Genomic DNA, 20,957 nt, shown 5'->3' on the forward strand with positions numbered 1-20,957 from the left:
CTGAAACATCGCTTGTCGCCAGAGTTTGTCATGACTTACTCAGTATTGCTAAAAATTTATCAATTATCCAGAATTGCTCTTATCAAATGTTTGATATTTGTTTAAAAATTTTTCTAACTTTTATTAGAATTATTAAATCCAGTGGGCCAACTCATTAAACTATTATCTAATTTGGATTGGAATCCAAATTAAACTATATAAAAATTAATCTCATTAAACACACGGTATTGATACAGTTAGAACTTAGTTAATTTTTTTTTAAATAATAGCGTTTTATTTTTTGTTTAGAAATCTTAAAATATGGTTGCTTTGAAATGACTCAGGCAACCGAGCTTTAAGCCGGACCGAGATTGCTACCTTTAACTTCGACTTTCTGACAAAGCATATTTTTCAACTAGTTTGAGTTTCAATTGAGACTCGGTAAGTCTCCTCTCCCAAGAATCTTAAAGCGTTCCACTGTGTTGGCTCACTTCACTTTGTACCTAAAATTCAAACTCAGAATTTCAAAAAGAAAATTACCCTTTTTTAAAAATAAAATTTCGTATGTTATAAACTCTAATAGTTTTTTTTTTTTTGCCCCCCGAATGACTATAATATTAACTTGTAAAGCAAAAGGAAATGAGAATAAAACATGCTCATTGCTGAAATTCTCTACTTTCCATTGCCGACTTTCAAAAGGATTTCATAAGCGTTACTGCCATCTTTATGGAAAGGAACTAGTTAATTATCAGGAAGCAATTCTAAATTTGTGGATGGAAAGAATAACTAGTGGACTGGCAAAAGCTTTGCAAGATAGAAGCAATAACAATAGACTCGTCATCTTGTGTGGTACCTATGTCCTCCATACCAAGTTGATCACCCTTCTCCATCTCAGGCGGTGGTAGTGGGGGTGGAGGCGCCTCTTGTGAAGGAGAGGGATGCGCGAAGAAAGGGTAGTAGAAGTTGGTACGAGCTCTTTCAATGCCACTAAAAGAGATGGAGGATAGATCATATGCTATCGCAGCTTCCTCAGCAGTGTCAAACGTGCCTAGCCAGCGCCTCTCTTTAGTATATGGATTGCGAATCTCGGCAGCATATCTCCCCCATGGTCTTCTCCTCACTCCAAGGTATCTGCTTGATTGCCTAGAGCTTCTTTTGGGGTTTCTGTAAAGCAATGGAGGGAAGTTTTCCATTCTTTTCGATGTTATTACAGATTGAGCTGGCTATGGGAGGAGGGAAAAGAGGGGAGTGGATTTATATGCAAATTAAGTTCCATAATCAAGGTGGCCTTTGCTGGTTAAATTATCCACTCTTGATCCCTCACTAGATTGGTAGAGCCATAATAAATTAGAAGTCATTTTCATGTTAATTTTTCAATATTTTCATTTTAGTCAAGAGGGGCAGGTAAGATGCATTGCTCATCAAAGAGTAAAGTAATGGATATGTTCATGATATCTTGTTTCTCTAATGGCTGTTTGTAGGGTTTTGCCTCCTTAAATTCCTCGCCAATGACACTACTAGTGTGAACAAAACGCAAAAATCAATGGAATCCACGAGGCATTTGCTACCTGTTGGCATCTAGCGATCCCTTTCTCACTTCTTTAAGAAATCCAAAATGTATTTTATAAACAATCTATGAATCAAGCTGCATGTGTGCAGAGTAATGGCAAAACGCCCATCACATCAATGGTGATTAACTGGAACTTCCAACAGCAAGCATAGGGAAAGCTGAAATTTTTTCTCCAGTTTTCTTTACCTACCCCGGAGGAGTTGTTGATACCTCCTCACCCCTCCTTGATTGTGGCAAAATACAAAGTGGTTGAGTTTGTAGCTTGCAGTTCATGAAATCGGAAACCAAAAGGTTGTTATTTTGATTAAATTTTCTAGGGATCAATGTTTATATATATTAACAAAATCTTATAGGGATAGGTTTCGTTGCAGCTATATACATAATTTATTACTATAGTTAAATTACTATTTTTCCATTTGATTGAAAAAAGAGAGGCTTTGTATAAGGGTAATTTAGTTTTTTTTAGAGGTCCATTGGTTATTAAAAAATTATTCAAGGGGTATGTTAACCTTTTCAAATTTGTTTACACGGTAAAGAATCAACACAATCTAGATTTGTTGATGAAGAGTTATTTTGTCTTTTTAAAAACTTTAGAAATATCAAAATACTTATTTAACTCTTAGGTAAGAAAAAAATTAGAACAGTTAGACCAAAAGCTTTTTTTTTTTCACTTAGTAGTTGCAACAAAAATATGTTTTTACCTTCATAAAAGACAAAAATCAAGGCAAAAGTATGGGGCATTTGTATCCTCTCAGGAATTTTTTTTAAAATTTTAAGTTCATAAAGAATATTATATTATTATTTATTTTAAAAAATATATTTTTATTTAAAAAAAATATTGTAGGGTGATGAATATATATCAACGCATGAGTGTCTTTCTTATCTTTTAGGTGGTGCATACGATACCATATGATAACTAAATTTATCATTTTATTGTGTTATTAGAAGTTTCACCGTGTTCTTTTTCTTATAAGGTAACAAGTGGTAGTGGATGCTGAACAATTTTGCTTTTTTCTTCTATCTTTTTTAGAAAAAAATGCATATCTGTCCTTTTTTTTAGGTTTTTTAATTTCAATCCCTATATTTTTTATTGTTTGTTTTTTTCTTTGGTTCTTTTATAAAAGTTTTTTATATTTTCAATTTAATCCTTAAATTACAATTTCTTATTTTTTTTCAATTTGATCTCTATTCTTTTAATTTTTGATTTTTTTCTTTAACTCTTTTGTTAAAGTTTTGTTGGTTTTTAATTTATCCTTTAATTAAAATTTATGTTGTTTTATTGTTTTCAATTTAGCTCTCATTCTTTTAATTTTTTTTCTTTTATGAATTTTTTTCTTTTCAATTTAACCCTCCAGTTTAATTTTTTTATGCCATTTAATTTATTTTTTATTTCAATTTTCACTCTCATTATTTTAATAATAATTTTTATATGATTGAATTTTTTTAAAATTTTTCTTCTTCAATGTTTGATTTGTTTAGGAATAAACTTTGTAGTTTTTTCTATGTCATGCTTTTAATCTAACAAGAATTGAAACAAATTTACAAAGTTTACGGAGTTTAAATTTTTTTTTCTCATTTTTTTTTATTTTACATTTTTTTAATTTATTTTTATCAGTTTATTTCAATCTCAAACATCTAATAATTAGTTTTGCAAATCTTTTTTAAATAAAAGTTTTTTTCTTAAAATGATTTGTTTGTATTTAATTTTTAAAGATTTATTTTATTTTATAGATGAGCTTTATTTTATATAAAAAAAATACCTTTTCTTTTATTTTATTCAAATGTGATTCTATTTTAACAAACACAAACAAGCATATATTTTATTTTGTAAGATCAATTATCTTAACTTATATTATTTTTTAATTTTTCAGTGTCTTCTTTATTTATTATTAACAATTTTTTTATTTACATAAGTAATTTTTTTATTTGATTGGATGGTTTTATAAGCCATTTGATTTATACTTTAAATTTTTTCATGTAAAAAACATAAAATTAAAATAGTCTACATAAGCAACACAACATCGCGTAGATCAAGTAGTATACATATAGGAGACGGATATACACGGTCAAAATTGGTCATCATCAATAAAAATGAAGACACCAGGTCATTACAATGGACGATTACAAATGATTGACTTTACAGCAACTTCCTTCTTTTTTTCTGGGTCCAGGACGGCACTTTATCTAAGTGAGCTTTCGCCAGAGAGATCCTTTGGAAGCTGTCAAACACTTCACCTTCGGAAAAAGAAAACCAGCCTTTGCGGGGTTTCCATCAACAAGTGAATTCTCATAGATCTCTTTGCACTCTTGCATAACCTGTGGAAGGAATGACATGAGAATAGATTTCAGAAACCTTCCCCAGTCCTAACATGCTATATGGTGCAACTGTAGATATCCCAATGCTCTTGTTTAAACCCTGTGAAGCCCTCCCCCTGTTGCTGATAAAAAGAAGAACTGGCAACACATGCGGTTCCGACAAGAAATATATGGTAGAAATATATGGTTTGGGTTGGATCGTTGATTCATCACACTAGAAGCATTTTATACATCAGATTTATGTAATAGGTTTGCATGTACCTCTTTCGCATCCTTCCGTGGTATGCCTTCTCGCAGTCCAACAAGCTTTTCAACAACTTCAGGCTGCAATTCGCAAGCACAATACACAAATCAGATACCAGGTTGATCAGAGGCAGAAACCTTGGACAATCTTGACACTTACAAATATAGAGTGCACTTTTCCTCATGGAATATGTAACTTGAATTGAAAGAAATCACTACAGTCTAACCCATTAATTTGCCCTAGCCTATCATACAATTGAAAACTGGTGATCTACTCTTGCACAATGGATCCAGTATAAGTAGAGTAATTATCAGACCAGTATCATCACTCAAAGGAAGAAATATTAAGTGACACTTACTGGGCAGTCGGGTTGATGTTCGAGAATATTTGTATAGATGAGTGTGAAGGAATCCAGACTCTCTGCTGAAGCAAGTTCTCTCAAATCACTCAGTATACGGACTCTACTTTCTACTTTCTGAAGCAAAGGTCAGTTGATCAAATATTAATAAAGAACAAAAAGATGATACAAGAACTGTTTTTCTCCACAGAATTACTTGCGAATATACTAAGCATAGAATAATTCAAACAAGTTTCTACATGGAACAGCCACTTACGGACACGGTGATATACTCCCTGAAGAAGTCCATAATAACCTCTTCATCTAGCCTCATCCGTTCTATTGTCTCTTCCTTTATGTAGTTTCTCTGCAATAATCACAACAAATTAAAGATAAAGTAAATTTAAAATTGAAAGAGACATGGGGCGCATACATGCAGGCGTATCTTCCAAGAAAATATAAGGTTAAACTTTATATTTGAAATAAAACCTGAGTCAGAAGGTGATCAACGTAAACCACCATTGTTTCCTCAAGACAAGCTTCAACAAACCTCCTAAATGATCTTTCTTCAATATACCTGAGGTACCAAAAAGAAAACAAATAAGAACAACTTTTCTTGTTTCACCTACAGATACAAGAACAATAACGATGCATGTGTGTTCAAGAAAATATGTAGTTTCCAGTAGATAAACTAATTTACACACCGATTGATGTCTTAGATGTTGAGATAACAACTTCCAGAATAAAGAGGAAAACCTAATTTCAATAACCTAATCACATGGGTATAGCTAATGTGTTAGTGCAAAGTCCTTCAAAATTTTCCCAGAATCTCTCTAAACAAATAAGAAATGGTAGTGGGCTGAAACCCTGTGATATTCCTATAACCCTTCCCCTAACAATAGCAGGCTGAAACCCAAGCTTCAGATCCCAGGCTGCATGCAAAATTCAATTTGCCATGTAATTAAGTGGCCTTGGCTATAGAAGTTGGGACTTTCCTTGGAAAAATCACGAGTCTTTCCCCCAGAAACGTGTAGTAAACAAATGAAGCTTATAGTGTACCTTTAGCTGCAATACAGCATGAACTAAAATGACTTGTATGTGGGATCTATGAAGTTAATTTGCTATAATGTACCTAAGCATCACTTGTACCTATAGTGCAATGCATCCCACGAGATGTAACCCAAAAGGCAGAACTCAGAAGAAGAAACACTGACAAAAGAGCAAACTTACATCTTTACATCTGTAAAATAATCACCAAATGTAGCAACTAGGTACTCCGTGACCTGTCCTTCAGACCACTCTGAAACATAAGGTAGATGCTTAGAGGTAATATTTGATAGATCAAATGCATTAAGAAAATTAATTGAAATCAATATCTTTCAACATATCTGAAAAATATTCTATGAAAATCAACATAATCTCTTTCAGTAGTTAAACTTAAAACATTTCACTAACATTTTAAGATAGGCACATTTTATTTTTCACAAGAAGTAGATTCTTTCAGTAGAGATACTTTCTCTATTTGCAGTGTACTCCCAGGGTAGCATCATGCCCTAATGACAGATTCTTTCATTAGGGCAGCATCAATAATTTAACATTAAAATTGTATGCCTGCATAAATTGTTTAATTATAGGCATCCAAACATATAGAATATGACAGTCTTAATGAAAGTAAGAAACATGAGGCAACTAAAATGTTAAATTAAACTCTATATATACATAGTCGTGAAAAACTATTATGCAGGCCCACATCACAGTGATTAGATATTGTGATTGCATTGGCCTGTTAATATGCACTTGAATTTTATCAGCTTGGTACAAATTATTTAACACAGATAGCATAAATGACATGTTAAGCGTTAACCAAGATAACATTATAGAGCATGGTAAAGCTGAACATTACTTTACCTTTATGATAAAGCTTGACAATTAACTCCTGCACACCAGGATCTTCAAAGATAACCCTAACAGTTTGATGCACAGCTTCCTGCCATCAGCAGATAGATTAAACATTTATTTAATGATATCATATTTGTGCAGGAATGCCAATAAAAATGCTAATGTATGCTACGCAAGGCCACTAGCTATAGCAATACAAACATCAGGATTGTGGAAGAAAATAGCATTTGCAGTGAACAAACTCCATGCTAGACGATGCTGTTGGAACTTAGCAGTCATCACAACAGAAAGTATGAACACGAGCATACACAATTCAGGTTTCCTCTAATTGATCGTTATCCTATCTGCAACAGTGTAGATGTTACCAAAGGAAGTACAATCAATTAAAAGAATAAAATGACCCTCCCCATTATTACCGTTGTACATTCTTCATCAATGCACAGAAGTTCTAAACTTTCCAATCAACAAGCACACAAAAGATCACTCATGACCCAGAAGACTTTTATCTATATAAAAAAATAATAACAAACAATAACTAATTAATCGATGAAGGATTGCTGCTTCAAGCTGAACACTTGAAACAAGCAAAGCCAAAGTTCAGAAAAGTAAAGGATGTATAGATTAGGTAGGTCTGTAATTGATTTCATCAAACCATCACATATAATGGAGATATAGCTTGGATTCCATATGAAACAAGATATCATAAATGGTCAATAAGAAGTTTGAAGGATACTGGAATATAACAAAAGGCGCAGAGAGAAAGGTAGAACCACTGTCGTTATTTGTTTATACCTTTGCAACCTCTAGGAAACCTTTGCAAGTATCTTCAAAGTTAACCTGTGAAAGTGACAAGGATAATGGATTTCACAAGGGAAAAAAAAAAGCGCTACATATTGTATTTCAACTATGCAATTAGCATAATGGTTCTGAAGCATATCATAAAGCAATGCAACTGAAAATCTTGGCAAAGATTTGAGACATTTAACTTATGATATATATTTAATTACCTATTAAAGTGGGATCACAATAATGCAAAAACCAATTTCTTTAAGCAGCATTGAATATAACACTGTGATTAGTAGGTGTTTATTAGCTGCAGTCTACACATTGGTGCGCACAAACACACTCATACTGACCAGAGTGAAAAGGGAAACAGGAAAAATGACACAAAAAAAATCCACCCCAATATAAGAAAACTCGTAGAAGCTGTCCTGAAGTGGAAGTAAAAATAGGCAAGCCGTTACAAAGGATAGTTACATCTTTATCAGGGTACCTTTCACAACCACTATTGCCTTTTCTTTTCTGGAAGTTGGCATGCCTAGCCAGGTTCATGAAGTGACAGGTAAATCACTTAGGTTAGAATGACTTTCTCTCAGACCTTCAGCCATGACTCACAGAATAGGTAATATGAATATGAAAAGATAGCATGCAACAAACCAATCAATTAAAAGCTCAGGCAAGGAAAAAGGCAGGAGGGAAAGCTTCCCTCCTTTGATTAGAGTGGAAGGAACAAGAAGAATATGGGATTCTGCTTCCTCCTAGACCTGTCAATTTCACTCGCTATAAAATGGACAGGTTTAGAGGAACAGAGAATCTTTTAATCTTTTCTATATTTTCGCTTTCTGAAGAAATAATTTTGTATGCAATACACGTTCCTTTTGTCAGAAAAAAATATATTCAGTCCTTCCTTTCATTACCCTAGCAAAAGAAAAGGTAGTCCTTCCCTCCAACCTCTCCTTTATCCCCATTAAGTTTTTAACTTCTTTCCAATTTTCTCAACCTCAGACAAACAAGTTGTTTCCATCAGCACTGTGATCATTTTAACTATAAGAAAAACTGATGAATTGAAACAGAAGCAAATAAAAGTAATCATATAAGTAACCTGCTCAGCATAGTTTTGTGGTAGGGCTTCCATGGTGCTGTTACTCAACTCCATTGCAAGGTCATAGCAGCGCAGATTGTTATTTATCTGTTTGTTATTTTCACAGAAAAAACAAGTGGCTAACAAAATCGAATTTAACACCCAAACATGATAAATTACTTGCATAAATCGCATATACAAAAGTACACAAACCATTGCGCATAAAGGTTCCAGACCAATTTCTGAAGCAGGTTCCTCAAGCCTCTTCCTTTCAGCAGCTTGAAAATCTATCATCACCTATAAAACACAAGTGAAAGAAATTTAATCATTAGAAACAGAAAACAACACCAAGAATGTGATCAGAAACTAAAGATGGAAGACAGACTTAAGCACTACTAGCATGAAGCATAAATAACACACTCAACTAGATGCTGCTGCACAAAATTACAATAAAAACAGTCATCCTTATGATGCCAGGAGTCATCCAATTATCAGGGCAAAGAAGAAAGGATCAGGTACAACAAGCTAAAAAGTGATTAAAGTGAACATGATTGTTCCATGTATTACCATATTCTTCAAAATACAATCAAACTCTCTTCCAATTTTTACACTTAAATTAAACAAAAATGTTGCTTATTTCAGCATAATTTATCTACACTTGCCTGAATTATAGCCAACGAGATCCTGTATAGCATGACATCTGTGCTATTATCCCTAACAATCTGAACTTGCTCCCCAAGGATCCTAAACAGATCAACAGCAGCTGGAGTATATAGCTTTCCATCATCTGTTTTCTTTGGTGGCTGTACCTTATCAGCTTCTAGGATATTCAAGTACCATTTCTACAAAAGCGTGAGCAAAACCAACAGCTATGAGAAATAGAAAAGGTGAAAGCCGAATAATAAACATATTCCATACATAATAGCATTGCAGAGCTATGGGATATCATATAATTACCCTTGTTGTAGCTTGCATTCTCTCAACATATGAATTCATGAGGGGATCCATGGCTCCACTCTCAGAACAAACTTGAGCAAGTGACTCATCAACACCAAGTCCAACCAAATTATCTTGATATTCAACTACCCAACCAGTTACCTAGTTGTAAGCAATCAAAATTACACAACACTCAATCTACATGAAAGAAATTATCAAATGTTACCCTAATGTGAAAAAAAATGAGACCCGGGGAAAAGAAAGTCTTTTTTCCCATTGATGAACATAGTATTATATTATGAAGCACTGCACAGCGGGAGAATGGTCATCCTCCAATATCGTGCTCTTATATGTATGAAATGAGTTGTTTCAAAAACATTATCAACCAGGTGAATACCTTTAAAATCTCTATATTTGATAACTCGTTTGCCCTGTCGCTCAACAATCTGAGCATCTGAGTAAACCTCTCTGTATAAAGGTTTACCATGAGTTGGAATATTTCATATCTGCAAAACATCAAAGATCAACTCAATATACCAAAGAAAACCCTTAGACCAACCTATTTCAAGAAGATGATGCTCTGCTCCAGAGAAGATTTATAGGCAAAAAATAGTAGCATGCATTAATGCAATAAAAAACTCTTCAGAGTCCAAGACAAAGCAGTTTCTTAGGCGTGCTAATGTCAATCAAGAAAATTTACACATTACCAGATAATGAAGTGTGTGATCTAAGTCATCATACTCTCCAACAAAGATATAACTTCCAAATTAGGCCATTCACTCAAAACTTAAACTGACTCGAAGGACCAGATTACACCCAAAAGGAATCTTACAAGCAACCTTTTTCACATATATTTGTTACTAACAGCTAGCAAATGAATGTGTCATTTAGGAAGACTATGGGAACATACTACACTGAGACAAAATAGCACCAAGCTTGAAATCTCCATTCAGGGTCCCCCTAGTTCCTTTTGTTGCAAGCATCAATAGCACGCAACAAATGTTCAATTTTACAACTTATCTAAACCAATATGTTACGAGTTCTAGTGATATGAGTGATTATTAGCATGGGCAACAAGCAATATTAGAGATTATCAAGCCAGAACAGAAGGTTTAGCAGAAGTTCATTAGCAGAGATGGCAACTGTCATTGTAACTAACTTTGCAGCAGAACCAATGGATTACATGTGGCTAAAGTTAGTTAATTAGTCAGTCAGTCAGTCAGTAGTAAAGTTAGTTAATTAGTCAGTCAGTCAGTAATCAGTTAGTTAGCAGTTGGTTGCAAGTTAGTTAGAAGTTCAATCCTTGTACAGAAGCTTGAGGCAGGCAATAAGAAAATAACAGTTTGATGTAGAATTGCATTCTCTCTAATTCTTCTCATTCTCTCTTCTTTCTACTCTTCTTAAAGTTTATTTGTTTTGTTAAGGGAAACCTTAAAACAACATTGTTTGCTGATCTTGATTTCTCCACCTACATCCTCTAATACCTCCAACAATGGTCAAAGGATTGAAACCCCAACATAATTTTGAGGATCATTTGCTTTGGTACCAATTTGAAGTAGTGTGGGAAGAGTGAAGCAGTAGAAAGCAGAAATTACAGCAGAATAATGGCTAAAACTAGGATAAAATTGAAGTTAGAACAAGATAATAGAATTTAGGGTTCACAAGAAACCTCTAGAATCTGAATATATTGATACCATAACAAAGAACTACTTTTCTGAATAACCTAGCAGTCTATCTATAATAGTTTAAGCACTGTATCCTTGTAGGAAAAAAAGGATTCCTAGTCTTGGTCCTCAAGTAGAACTACTTAGGAAATACTGTATAAAGTCACATGGTAATCACATGACCCTAGATTAATTAATTAACCCTAATATCACAAATCTAATAAAATAAATCCTGAACAAAAGCCCTGTATAACTTACCGTGGGGGAAAACATGGGGCCACATAGTCATAAATATCACCAAGCTCTTCACCAATCTAAAAGTCAAAAATAGAAAACAAAAACGCAACATAAGGAAAATCATTGATCGATTATGAATGTTCCAGCATTGACAGCTTCCTGATAGATTATAAACTAAAATTCGTTTACAAGCAAAGCAATGCTAAAAACAGCCACATAAGCACATTAAAACAAGTAGACAATATGGCAAACATGAAATCCTAAAAGGCAAGAAAACATGTTTGATTTCTCTTTCAAATAAAATAAACAATTTATCAACTCCCAGCATAATGGTGGAAACATGCACAACCAGAAGAACAAAGGCAATCAAATGCACATGCTTGGCCACACAGACAAACTGCTGTGATGGGAACCAATCCTTTCCTCAGTGCAGATTTTTTCAAATTTCATATAAGAGCTTTTTGATATCTCCAAAACCATCTCATGACTATTTAGTCATGACCTTCATGTACCAGATGAAAATATGGAACTTATATAAAAAGTTGCAGTGTATAAAAATATCAAATCTCAAAGACCAGGGAAAAGTAAATAGTGTACGTACTGTTCGTGCTTCTTCCAAGGCAGCTTTGAGGTTTTCAAATACAAGCTGATGAACAAATACCATTATCAATAATATAAAACACCAGAAGCAAATATTTCATAGAGTAGAAGATTAATCAAAAGATGTACCTCTGTCAGTAGCTTGTTAAACCGTCCTTCAACTGCCTTTCTTATACTCTCGTAACACTTATCCTTAAACCCTTTACCCTGAATCTTCAACTTCTGTTGCATGGGGTTTTTGGAAGAAACTGCTGTGGTGGTAGATTTTCTGTGATCCACAAGTAAACTTTCCGTTAGTGATTTTCTCTTTTTGGATTAAAGGTGCAATGAAGCATGAAATGGCAACAGACAAAATAGATACAAAATCACTGATGAAAAACGTAATTCAGAGTTCACGCGAAATAAAGACACAAATAGGTAAGACTCTAGTTACTTGGCAGATCTGCGAGGATTTGCAACTGTTGCCATTGCACCACCTCCCTCAGCCTCAGCTGCCTCCTCAGCAACTTGTTCATCAAGAATTTCTTGCATTTCCACAACCCTAGAGAGGGGAAAAGGGATAGAGTAGCGTTTCAGGTCTATAGTGAATTAAGACAAAAGTGCATGTCATAAATTTTCAACATGCTGACTATGATCTTTTGCTTTTTATATTTTTACCATCATTTGTTGAATCAAATGCCAAATCAAACCATAACTGAAGTACTAACAGTATGATTTCTCTCTTTATCATGCTAGCTGTTAGAGCAGACATAAAGGACTCTTTTATCATAGCAATGATTCTGTTACGAACAGAATGGTAAAACAGAATGCTATCTCTAATTACCTAGATCTCCTATCATCTTCTCACATGGGACAAACCTCATAATCATTGGAACCTTCAACAAGTAACTATTATTATGACACTAATAGATGAGTACTACTTTAACAACATGAAAGCGAGAACATTTTGAGGATATGCAGCAGCCTAAGTACAAAAGAGAGAAGCCTAGAAGGCTTGTCAGAAACATACCTTAAAGCACGAACCAGCGTTTGTGGGCTGCCAAAGTAGAAAGCGAAAGCAGAGTTATTAGAGTTGAGCATGGAAAAAAGAATCACAAGGTCCATAAAGAGAATATATACTGTGTTACTTTTGCACAGAGTAGTAGAACTAATGATTGAAAATTATAATTGGATCATTTTATTGTACAGAAAATCTAAATAAATTCACAAGAAAAATTGTTGGGCTTCATATTTCTAGGATACCATGAAGTTATGGAATTGAGAAAAAGAATTTCAGCCCCAGTTACTCAGTTCCCTCTTATGCACATGTCTGTCTAATCAACAAACATTTTGACATTTCCAGGATACCATGAAGCTCGGGAATCGAGTAAAAGAATTTCAGCCCCAGATACTCAGTTCTCTCTTATGCATATGTGTGTCTACTCAACAAACATTTTGACATTTGTTAATGAGCAGGCAAAATGACATTTGCTTCTTGTACCAATAGAATCAACTACACACCGCTAGCTTTTGTAATTTTAGCCCTTTGAGGTTGCCTTTTGAGACTGAATGCCTATAAATAGACAATGTGGTAATATCAGGAGAATGGGTTCCATTTGCCATAGATAACATTTTCAGTTTTGGTTCTTTGGAGACTTTTGGTGGCAAATTCCCTCCCCCAAGACCAGATCCCATATCTAACTGAGACCTCTACTCTACTAAAGGGGAGTGGCTTTAGTTAACATGTTTCGACCCGATGAGCAAAAGGCTTCCATCAAGGAATGAGGCATTTTCTAAGAAAATGACATTACTTTAAAACCACCCCAATGGTCCTAGTTGATTGTTGGGGTGGTGTTTCTTTCTCTTGGGAGAAAAGGTTGTTAAGGGTTGCTTTTGCAAAATAATAATTAGAACGCACACTAATCACTAACACCTCCCATAAAACATTTACACAACACTGTTTTGATTGATTTCTCACATTAAGCATACAATTTATGCAGATAGAATGACAGAGAGAGCATTGGTGAGAGCCTTGTCACAATGTGGCCCCAAGAATTAGGAAAAAGTATTCGTATGCACATTATCACACACTTTGATAGAAAATAAAGAGTATACCTTTCTTTAGAAAGCTTAAAGAAGTTGGAAACGTGTCCCCATAAAGTCTTTTCAAAGGTTTCCCATGTCTGATCTACATCTTCAAAATATTCTCTGGCCATTGCACATGAAACATATGGAAGTCATTGAACTTCAAGCTACAAAAATCATGCACAAACATAGAGAGAAGAAATATGTCAACTATAAAGGTTCTGCCTTCATCTTTACCGTCATCCATCTCTTTCATTTTCATCTTAAACATTTCTGGGCCATTTGTGCTGCTAGGACATCAAGCTTTTGCAGTATAATGTAATTCAACTCAAACTATTTGTCTTTACAAGTAACAAAAAAGAAATTCCAAGACATGGAGATGCACCAAAAGTGCATCAAAATTACCACCAGGCAAGACAAAACTTCTTGGTTGAGGCAAAGCCAAAGTGCCAAATATTAGCATTTTTGTTCAAGGAAAAGTTGTTGGGAAAAAGATATTTTAGGGAAATGGTAATGAGGTTGTCATCAAATTATGGTCTCCTTGGTACAATTCAAAGGCTGGCATCACAAGGGGTTAAACGATATTTCTATGACACTCTAAATATTATGTATAACTACATGTAATTTATATAGCACCATGCAACTGCGTCGATCAAATGTAAAGGAAATCAGAGCCGAGCCAGCACTTAAATTGCTATTTATTTTCCCTTTAATATTAGTAATTTGTTGTGCTACATCAAAATTAACTTGAAAGGGAATATTCATACCTTAATCTGCCAACCTCCTCTTTGTGAGATCCAGCAGCTGCTAACGCAAACCTTCGCTTCCCATCAAGTGCAGTTAACCTCTATGAGAAATTAACAACAAAAGGTCATCAACCAAGATATAACTAGACACGCATGAGAAATATTCAACTTAGAACTTGACAAGATAAAGAATTCAGCTTTACCTCATAAGTATTAACAATTTCTCTATCATCACTCAATGAATCTCGTGCCTCTGCTGCTTCAACAGATATTGACAACATACCTTCAACATCCTACATTGAATCAAGAGGTAAAGAGAAAGGTAATCACAGAGCAAAATAATAAACTCATAATAGCTAAAGCTTGGGCATCAGAACACACAGCATACAGCTTCTAAGAGAATGACTATCAAATCAACTAAAGATAACACACTCTCATTTGCCACACTAATCACAAGCAACCAAGGTTGTCAATTCCGTTCCGGTTGGTGTTTGGTTTTTTTAATTGGAACAGTATGTTTTGGTTTCAGAGCGTTTCGAGGTGCTATTTCGGAGTTTTACTATATATATAATTCAAAAAACATAATTTCAATTCAAATCCAAAGATAAACTAACTTGAAATTATGCACTTCAAATTTCAAACACAAGTAAAAAAATGGGAGTCGAACTGATATGACCCGACCAACTCAATGGGTCCAAAAACAACCTGGACGACAGGTAAAAATATAGTTGGATTCAAAAAAATTCAAGATGACATTTAAAAAAAAAACAATATTAAGATAACAACATATTGGATGAACCCAAGTCAACCTTCCAAATCCATGACTCAAGTCATGAGACCATAATAACCCAAAATAAAGCAAATCAAAACAAATTATGAAACTCAATTCTCAAAAAACATATTGTTGATATATATATTTCAAACTATTAATTCAACAAACATAATCTCAATTCAAATCCAAAGATAAACTAACTTGAAATTAAGCAATTCAAATTTCAAACACAAGTAAAAAAATGGAAGGGGAACCGATATGACTCAATTAAGCAATTCAAATTTCAAACACAAGCAAAAAAATGGAAAGGGAACCGATATGACCCGATCAAATCGATGAGTCCAAAGACAACTTGAAAGACTAGTAAAAATATATTTTGACTCAAAAGTTTTCAAGATGACATTATTTTTTTTAAAGATATTGAGACAACAACACATTAGATCGACCCGGGTTAACATTGGCTAGCTTTTCAAATCTATGACCCGAGTTATGAGACTATAATAACCCCAAATAAAGCAAATCAAAACAAATTATGAAGCTCAATTATCAATAAACCTATTGTTGAATTATGAAATTGAAAAAAATTCAATCTAAAAAAAAGGACACACAAAAATAACTTTTCGAAACAAAATTACAAATTTGAACAAAAACCATCATCAATCTTGCAAGGCCTTTTTAAACTCCTATTACTCAACTTTTAATCTAAAATATAACAATATGTTAAGAGACTCGTAAAATTTCAATTTGATTCAACGGTCGGATTGAGAGATATAATTGATACTGCAAAACCAGACAATACTTTAAAAAAAAAAATCATTATTTGGCTGAAGCAGAACGGCCAGAACGGAACTGGAGCGTTCCAGCTCAAATTTGGGTGGAATTTACATAACAAGCTGAGATTCTAAGCAAGATGAAATCTATTCCGGTTTGTTCCATTTTTTAAACTGGAACGAGATATACCGACCATGCTGGACGGAACAGAACAGAAATGACAATCTTGCAAGCAACAACTACAAGAAACCTAAAGGAGAAAAGGTGGCACCGACCTTCAGCGTAGTATTAAGATTATTCCTTGCATTGCTAAGTAGCTTTATCTGATCATGATTCTCAATCAAAGTTTGACATTCTTGACATAACCTAACACACAAATAAATCAATTATTATATCAAACCAAAAAAAAAATGCAAAAGCATCTGTCCTTTAAAAAAGAAAACAAAACAAGAATCAGCAAAATGAGGACATACTTTTCAATAGAAATGAAGTTCTCTCGTAGCTGACTGATCGTCTTCTGAGACAAGGACAACGATTCCAATCCAGATTGTGCTTGTTCCACCTTCATTTTTACATTATCTAAAATAATTAATACATCAAAATAGAAACAATATAAAATCAACAAGCAATAATTAATTAAATGTGTAATTCTATGACAAGATTACCTGCTCTGCTACCATTGTACTAAGTTGCGCATCATTAGCCTAACAAAACGAAAATAAATAAATACGATCCATAAAAAAATTGAAAAAGAAAGGATGAATTTGATCGAAATGCAGTTACTTGTTGGCGAGCGATGTAATCGGCTTTGATAGAAGCAATAGATTGAAGAAGCTCTGGAAGCGGTAACAGTTTCGCCACCTCACGCACGGCGGTTTCTTTCGCTTCGATGCCGAGATCCTCCGCCATCATTTTCGATTTCTAGTACAGAATTACACCCAGATTAACTGAAAACAAACAGAAACTGAGTGCGTGTGTGTATGTAAGAGAGAGAGAGAGGAAATTTGGCTTAGGAATTGAATTCTGTTATGACTTTGAAGTTTGAACGCAAATGGAGCAAGATGCAGAGGAGACTGAAGAAAATGTTGATTTTCTCTGAGAGAAGAGAGCGACACGTATTTCGACATTTGATAAGAACGACTCGTCGCTGGACTCAGAGCCCACTTTTTTTCCTTTTTCTCTGAAAGATTATCTGTGGCATATAGGAACGACTTGTCGGATCATTGCTGCTTTAGTAACATGTGTCATTTTGCACATTAAAAAAACAAAAAAACTTATAATAAAATCCATAGAAAAAAGTGATTTTCAAAGTTTTCTTTTCTTGTACCTCTACAAATGTATTTCTTTTGATTTTTAAGCTATTGAATTTACTAAAAGGTGAAATTGTGATAAATAAAAATAATTAAATGTATTATTTAAAAGCATGATAACAGTTAAGTTTTAATAATAAAAAACTATTATTAGAATATATTAAAATAATATTTTTTAAAATTATTTTAACATCAACTAATTATTAAAATGATATAAAAATATAATAAAATAATTTTAAACAAAATTGTTTTTAGATTTTTAAAAAACATTTCAAATATCTCTTCAAACAAGGTGTTTATTTTAATAATAATCATTTCAACCTTGCAACAATAAATAAACCTACGGGATATGTTGGATTTCTTTAATCAATTTTATATTTAGATTTCTATAATTATATCGAATTCAAATTGAATGAAAAAGAAAAGAAAATATGTATCAATGTCATTATTTCTTGACATTTAAAAAAAGTAGTGGAAATCAATGCTGTATAAAAAATAATAATCATCCAAGTAAAAGCTAACACATAATATATGTTCACAAATATATAGATTAATCCTAATTTTCTAATATGAGCTTTAAATATATCCCTGGTATAAACTTAGTCAAGAGGTCCGTCCATGTGACTCGTAAATATGTGTTGAAAGTCTCTTTTTTTTTGGTGCCATGAATCAAGTTATATATAATATTAATGTGTATAATTTCACCATAATACTTGAGAGTCATTATTTTTTATCATGTTTTCCGACCTGCTTTGTTTCCTGAGGCTGTGAGTTTTTTGGGCCCGTTTTGGAGTAAGCTTTGCATACAGCCAGCATATTGCCTCCGATGATATATCCTTCTGCTGGCTGGGGAGTATAATTATGATTATTTTTAAAAATATATATATATTAAAATATGTTTTATTTTTAAAAAATTATTTTTATGATCAACATATTAAAATAATTTAAAATAATTAAACTTGCATAAAAAATTAAAATTTTTTAATATCATGATTTACACCCCATTACTGAATATTCTCTTTTATCCTCGGTTAGCAATTCAGTCTCCAGTCCCCATTTTTCATTTTTATATTCTATTTCTAGCTATTTATTTTTAAAAATATTTTTTATTTGTTATAAATAAGGACAATGATTGGATAGTTCGACCCTTTTTCGAAGGACCATGTCTGTGAATTAGGTATGAGTGATGCAAGAGATATTAATATTTCATTACAAGATTTTCTTGGGACTGGCCGGTAAGTTGAATCGATTTTTTAACATTAAAATTAAAGTCAGATTTTAGTCCCAATAAAAAGAACTTATACATTGATTTTACCAAACCTCATTGAATCGTGGAAGGTGAGTTTCATATGTGCCGAAAATCCATATAACTTTATAATGATTTAGGGTTTGAATCTTACAATAAAAAAACTATAAGAAAGTTTTTATGAACACATACTTACTTCTATTATTACCTGATTTTAGAAAACTTACTCAAAATATATAAAAAGACCGTCTTAAAGACATTGGTGCCAGTAATTCTAATCAGTAAATTGTGGATATGCTCTAGCTGGGTTATGTGAATAACTTTGCAGGAATGTTTGTGGATTGAAGTGAGATGAATAAGGTTAAAAATATATTTAAAATGCGTGTTGGATGAATGATTTGATAAAAAAAATATCTAATTATTATATCATCTTTAAATTTTATCAAGATATTCTAAAAGTTCACTTATATAAAAATATTAGTTTAGTATAACTAGTTAAATTTTAAAACATCAGCAAAATATATTATGTTTATATTATAAAAGAATGTGTGAAATTGAGATATCAGTGACGATTTAATATATTTTTTATTTAAAAATATATTAAAATAAAATTATTTTATTTTAAAAAAAATATTTTTAATATTAATACATCAAAATGATTTGAAAATATAAAAAAATTTAAAATTTTAAAAAATATAATTTCCACCTATTTCCAAACACACCTATATGAAGATGGGTAAGACTCACAAACACTGAGGGTATGGATAAGTAATATTGCTGGATCAATATAAAAGAAAAAAAACATTCTGTTAACATTCGGACATGAAAACCACATTGATCTATTTAATTAGATCATGCACTTAATGTAAATTTTGTTGAACGTAGGTTGGGCTCGAAACAAACATTCAAACTTGATCAAGACATTTTTTTCCTTTTCCGCTTAAGTTTAATTGTCCCATGACTCCATGAGTTCTTGCTGTGGCAACTTAAATTGCTACTCGCTAGATTCCAATGAACATCTTCCAATTTTTCATCAATACCAAATGCAATCATAAATGACAAGCTTGTGTTTATTTCCAATACCAGCAACATCATTACAAGGATTCCAAGGTTACAACATGGATACATATAGTGCATTACACAACGGCTTTTAATCCATCAAAATCATAAGCCACTTGAAATCCAACAATTAATGGCGGTTCAGTCAAAGCCAGGTATCTAATCCCCGTTGTGAAGTCGAACACAGCACCAACATCACTAGTAGTAAGACCTAGATCATACGAAGAGAGCTTGTAAGCAACGAGCTTGTAGTTGGACACAAATGAGCCTCCGACGTTAACAATCCTGAATATGGTATTGACATCACCTTCAACTCCACCAATTGTCAGAAGCTCAGTTGATGAACTATTACTACTTTCATGCATCCACACCATTGTTTCGTTAGTGCAGTTTGAGGTGGTATCAAAACTGATGTATAAATCAGTTGAATCTGTGATAAAAAGTTCCTGATCCCCACTAGCAATCGTAAATGTTACTGGCGTACCTGTAACGCAAAAGTTTTCCAGCAGAATAACATCAAGCGGGCACGTACCGTTTATGTCGTTGCCCAAGCTGACAACACCACCAACAATCGGCCATTCACTTGAAATCATGTAATACGGAACTCCAGGGAGAAGCCCCAAGCCTTTAACGTCAAGCACTGGATTCCCTGAAGCACGAACTTCAGGGAGCAGTGTCAATGCGGAAGCCAAGAGAAGGAAGGAGAGGGGTAGTAACATAATATTCTTCATCGTAATATTGTTTGTGGTGTGGAAATGAGCAGAAACAAGCTTGGATTTATAGAGTAGCTTTGGACTATTGCCACCTACTGTCATTTTGCTATTTTCCACGTCTCTGGCCAATTTCCTGATCATCTTGATAAGTCCTTTTCCAGTATACCTTACCTAATGTTCTTCTCTCTCTCTGTAATTCTGCTTTGTGTTACTCGCAACCATTTAGCATTCCAAAGGGCTGGAAATTTTATATTCGGAGAAACAAATCATGTGTTGTGCAAGGGTAGGAATGGGAAAACATTATAGTCGTTGACTAGTAGTTAAGCCCTGTTGCTTCTTTTCACTTCTAAACCTATTTCTTGCTATTTTTAGAGGCTTAGTATTATTATTAACATTAAAAAAACACTAATGTTTTGTGTTTTATGTTTGCTTTTGTTTATTTTTATTTTTTTTAATTTCACCCGGGTCTCATTTTATTTTATTTTTATTTTTATTTTTTAATATGAGATTGTTTTGAAAATTATATTTTGTGTTTTTTTTATTTCTTTTATAATTGATCATAACATACCAATATCATGCATTCATTTTTTTTAATTAATCTTAACTTTTAATATTAGATTTATTAGAAGTGAA

The 20,957-nt window shown here is 33.2% G+C and overlaps 3 protein-coding genes across 3 annotated transcripts; all 3 read right to left on the minus strand.

The window, feature by feature from the left end:
* Positions 1-619: 619 nt before the first annotated feature.
* Positions 620-1,290, minus strand: LOC105109489 (ethylene-responsive transcription factor LEP-like). Its single transcript, XM_011004214.1, has one exon. It carries the CDS (start codon positions 1,170-1,172, stop codon positions 741-743), a length of 432 nt encoding a protein of 143 aa, XP_011002516.1. The 5' UTR covers positions 1,173-1,290; the 3' UTR covers positions 620-740.
* A 2,250-nt stretch (positions 1,291-3,540) lies between these two features.
* LOC105109490 (exocyst complex component SEC6) lies at positions 3,541-17,133 on the minus strand. Its single transcript, XM_011004215.1, has 25 exons — positions 16,780-17,133; positions 16,662-16,700; positions 16,470-16,558; positions 16,272-16,362; positions 14,657-14,746; positions 14,475-14,554; positions 13,738-13,830; positions 12,653-12,679; positions 12,077-12,184; positions 11,773-11,911; positions 11,645-11,689; positions 11,065-11,120; positions 9,540-9,648; positions 9,164-9,304; positions 8,869-9,048; positions 8,420-8,503; positions 8,228-8,314; positions 7,138-7,182; positions 6,355-6,433; positions 5,677-5,746; positions 4,936-5,023; positions 4,724-4,813; positions 4,468-4,584; positions 4,127-4,189; positions 3,541-3,865 (listed from the first exon to the last, which is right to left on the minus strand). Exons 1-25 carry the CDS (start codon positions 16,906-16,908, stop codon positions 3,734-3,736), a joined length of 2,271 nt encoding a protein of 756 aa, XP_011002517.1. The 5' UTR covers positions 16,909-17,133; the 3' UTR covers positions 3,541-3,733.
* A 2,463-nt stretch (positions 17,134-19,596) lies between these two features.
* Positions 19,597-20,480, minus strand: LOC105109491 (sporamin A-like). The gene has a single exon (XM_011004216.1). The coding sequence runs from the start codon at positions 20,463-20,465 to the stop codon at positions 19,689-19,691; it is 777 nt and encodes a 258-aa protein (XP_011002518.1). The 5' UTR covers positions 20,466-20,480; the 3' UTR covers positions 19,597-19,688.
* Positions 20,481-20,957: the final 477 nt, after the last annotated feature.

Source organism: Populus euphratica, unplaced genomic scaffold (genome assembly GCF_000495115.2).
Source record: "Populus euphratica unplaced genomic scaffold, PopEup_1.0 scaffold219.1, whole genome shotgun sequence".
Lineage (NCBI taxonomy): Eukaryota > Viridiplantae > Streptophyta > Magnoliopsida > Malpighiales > Salicaceae > Populus > Populus euphratica.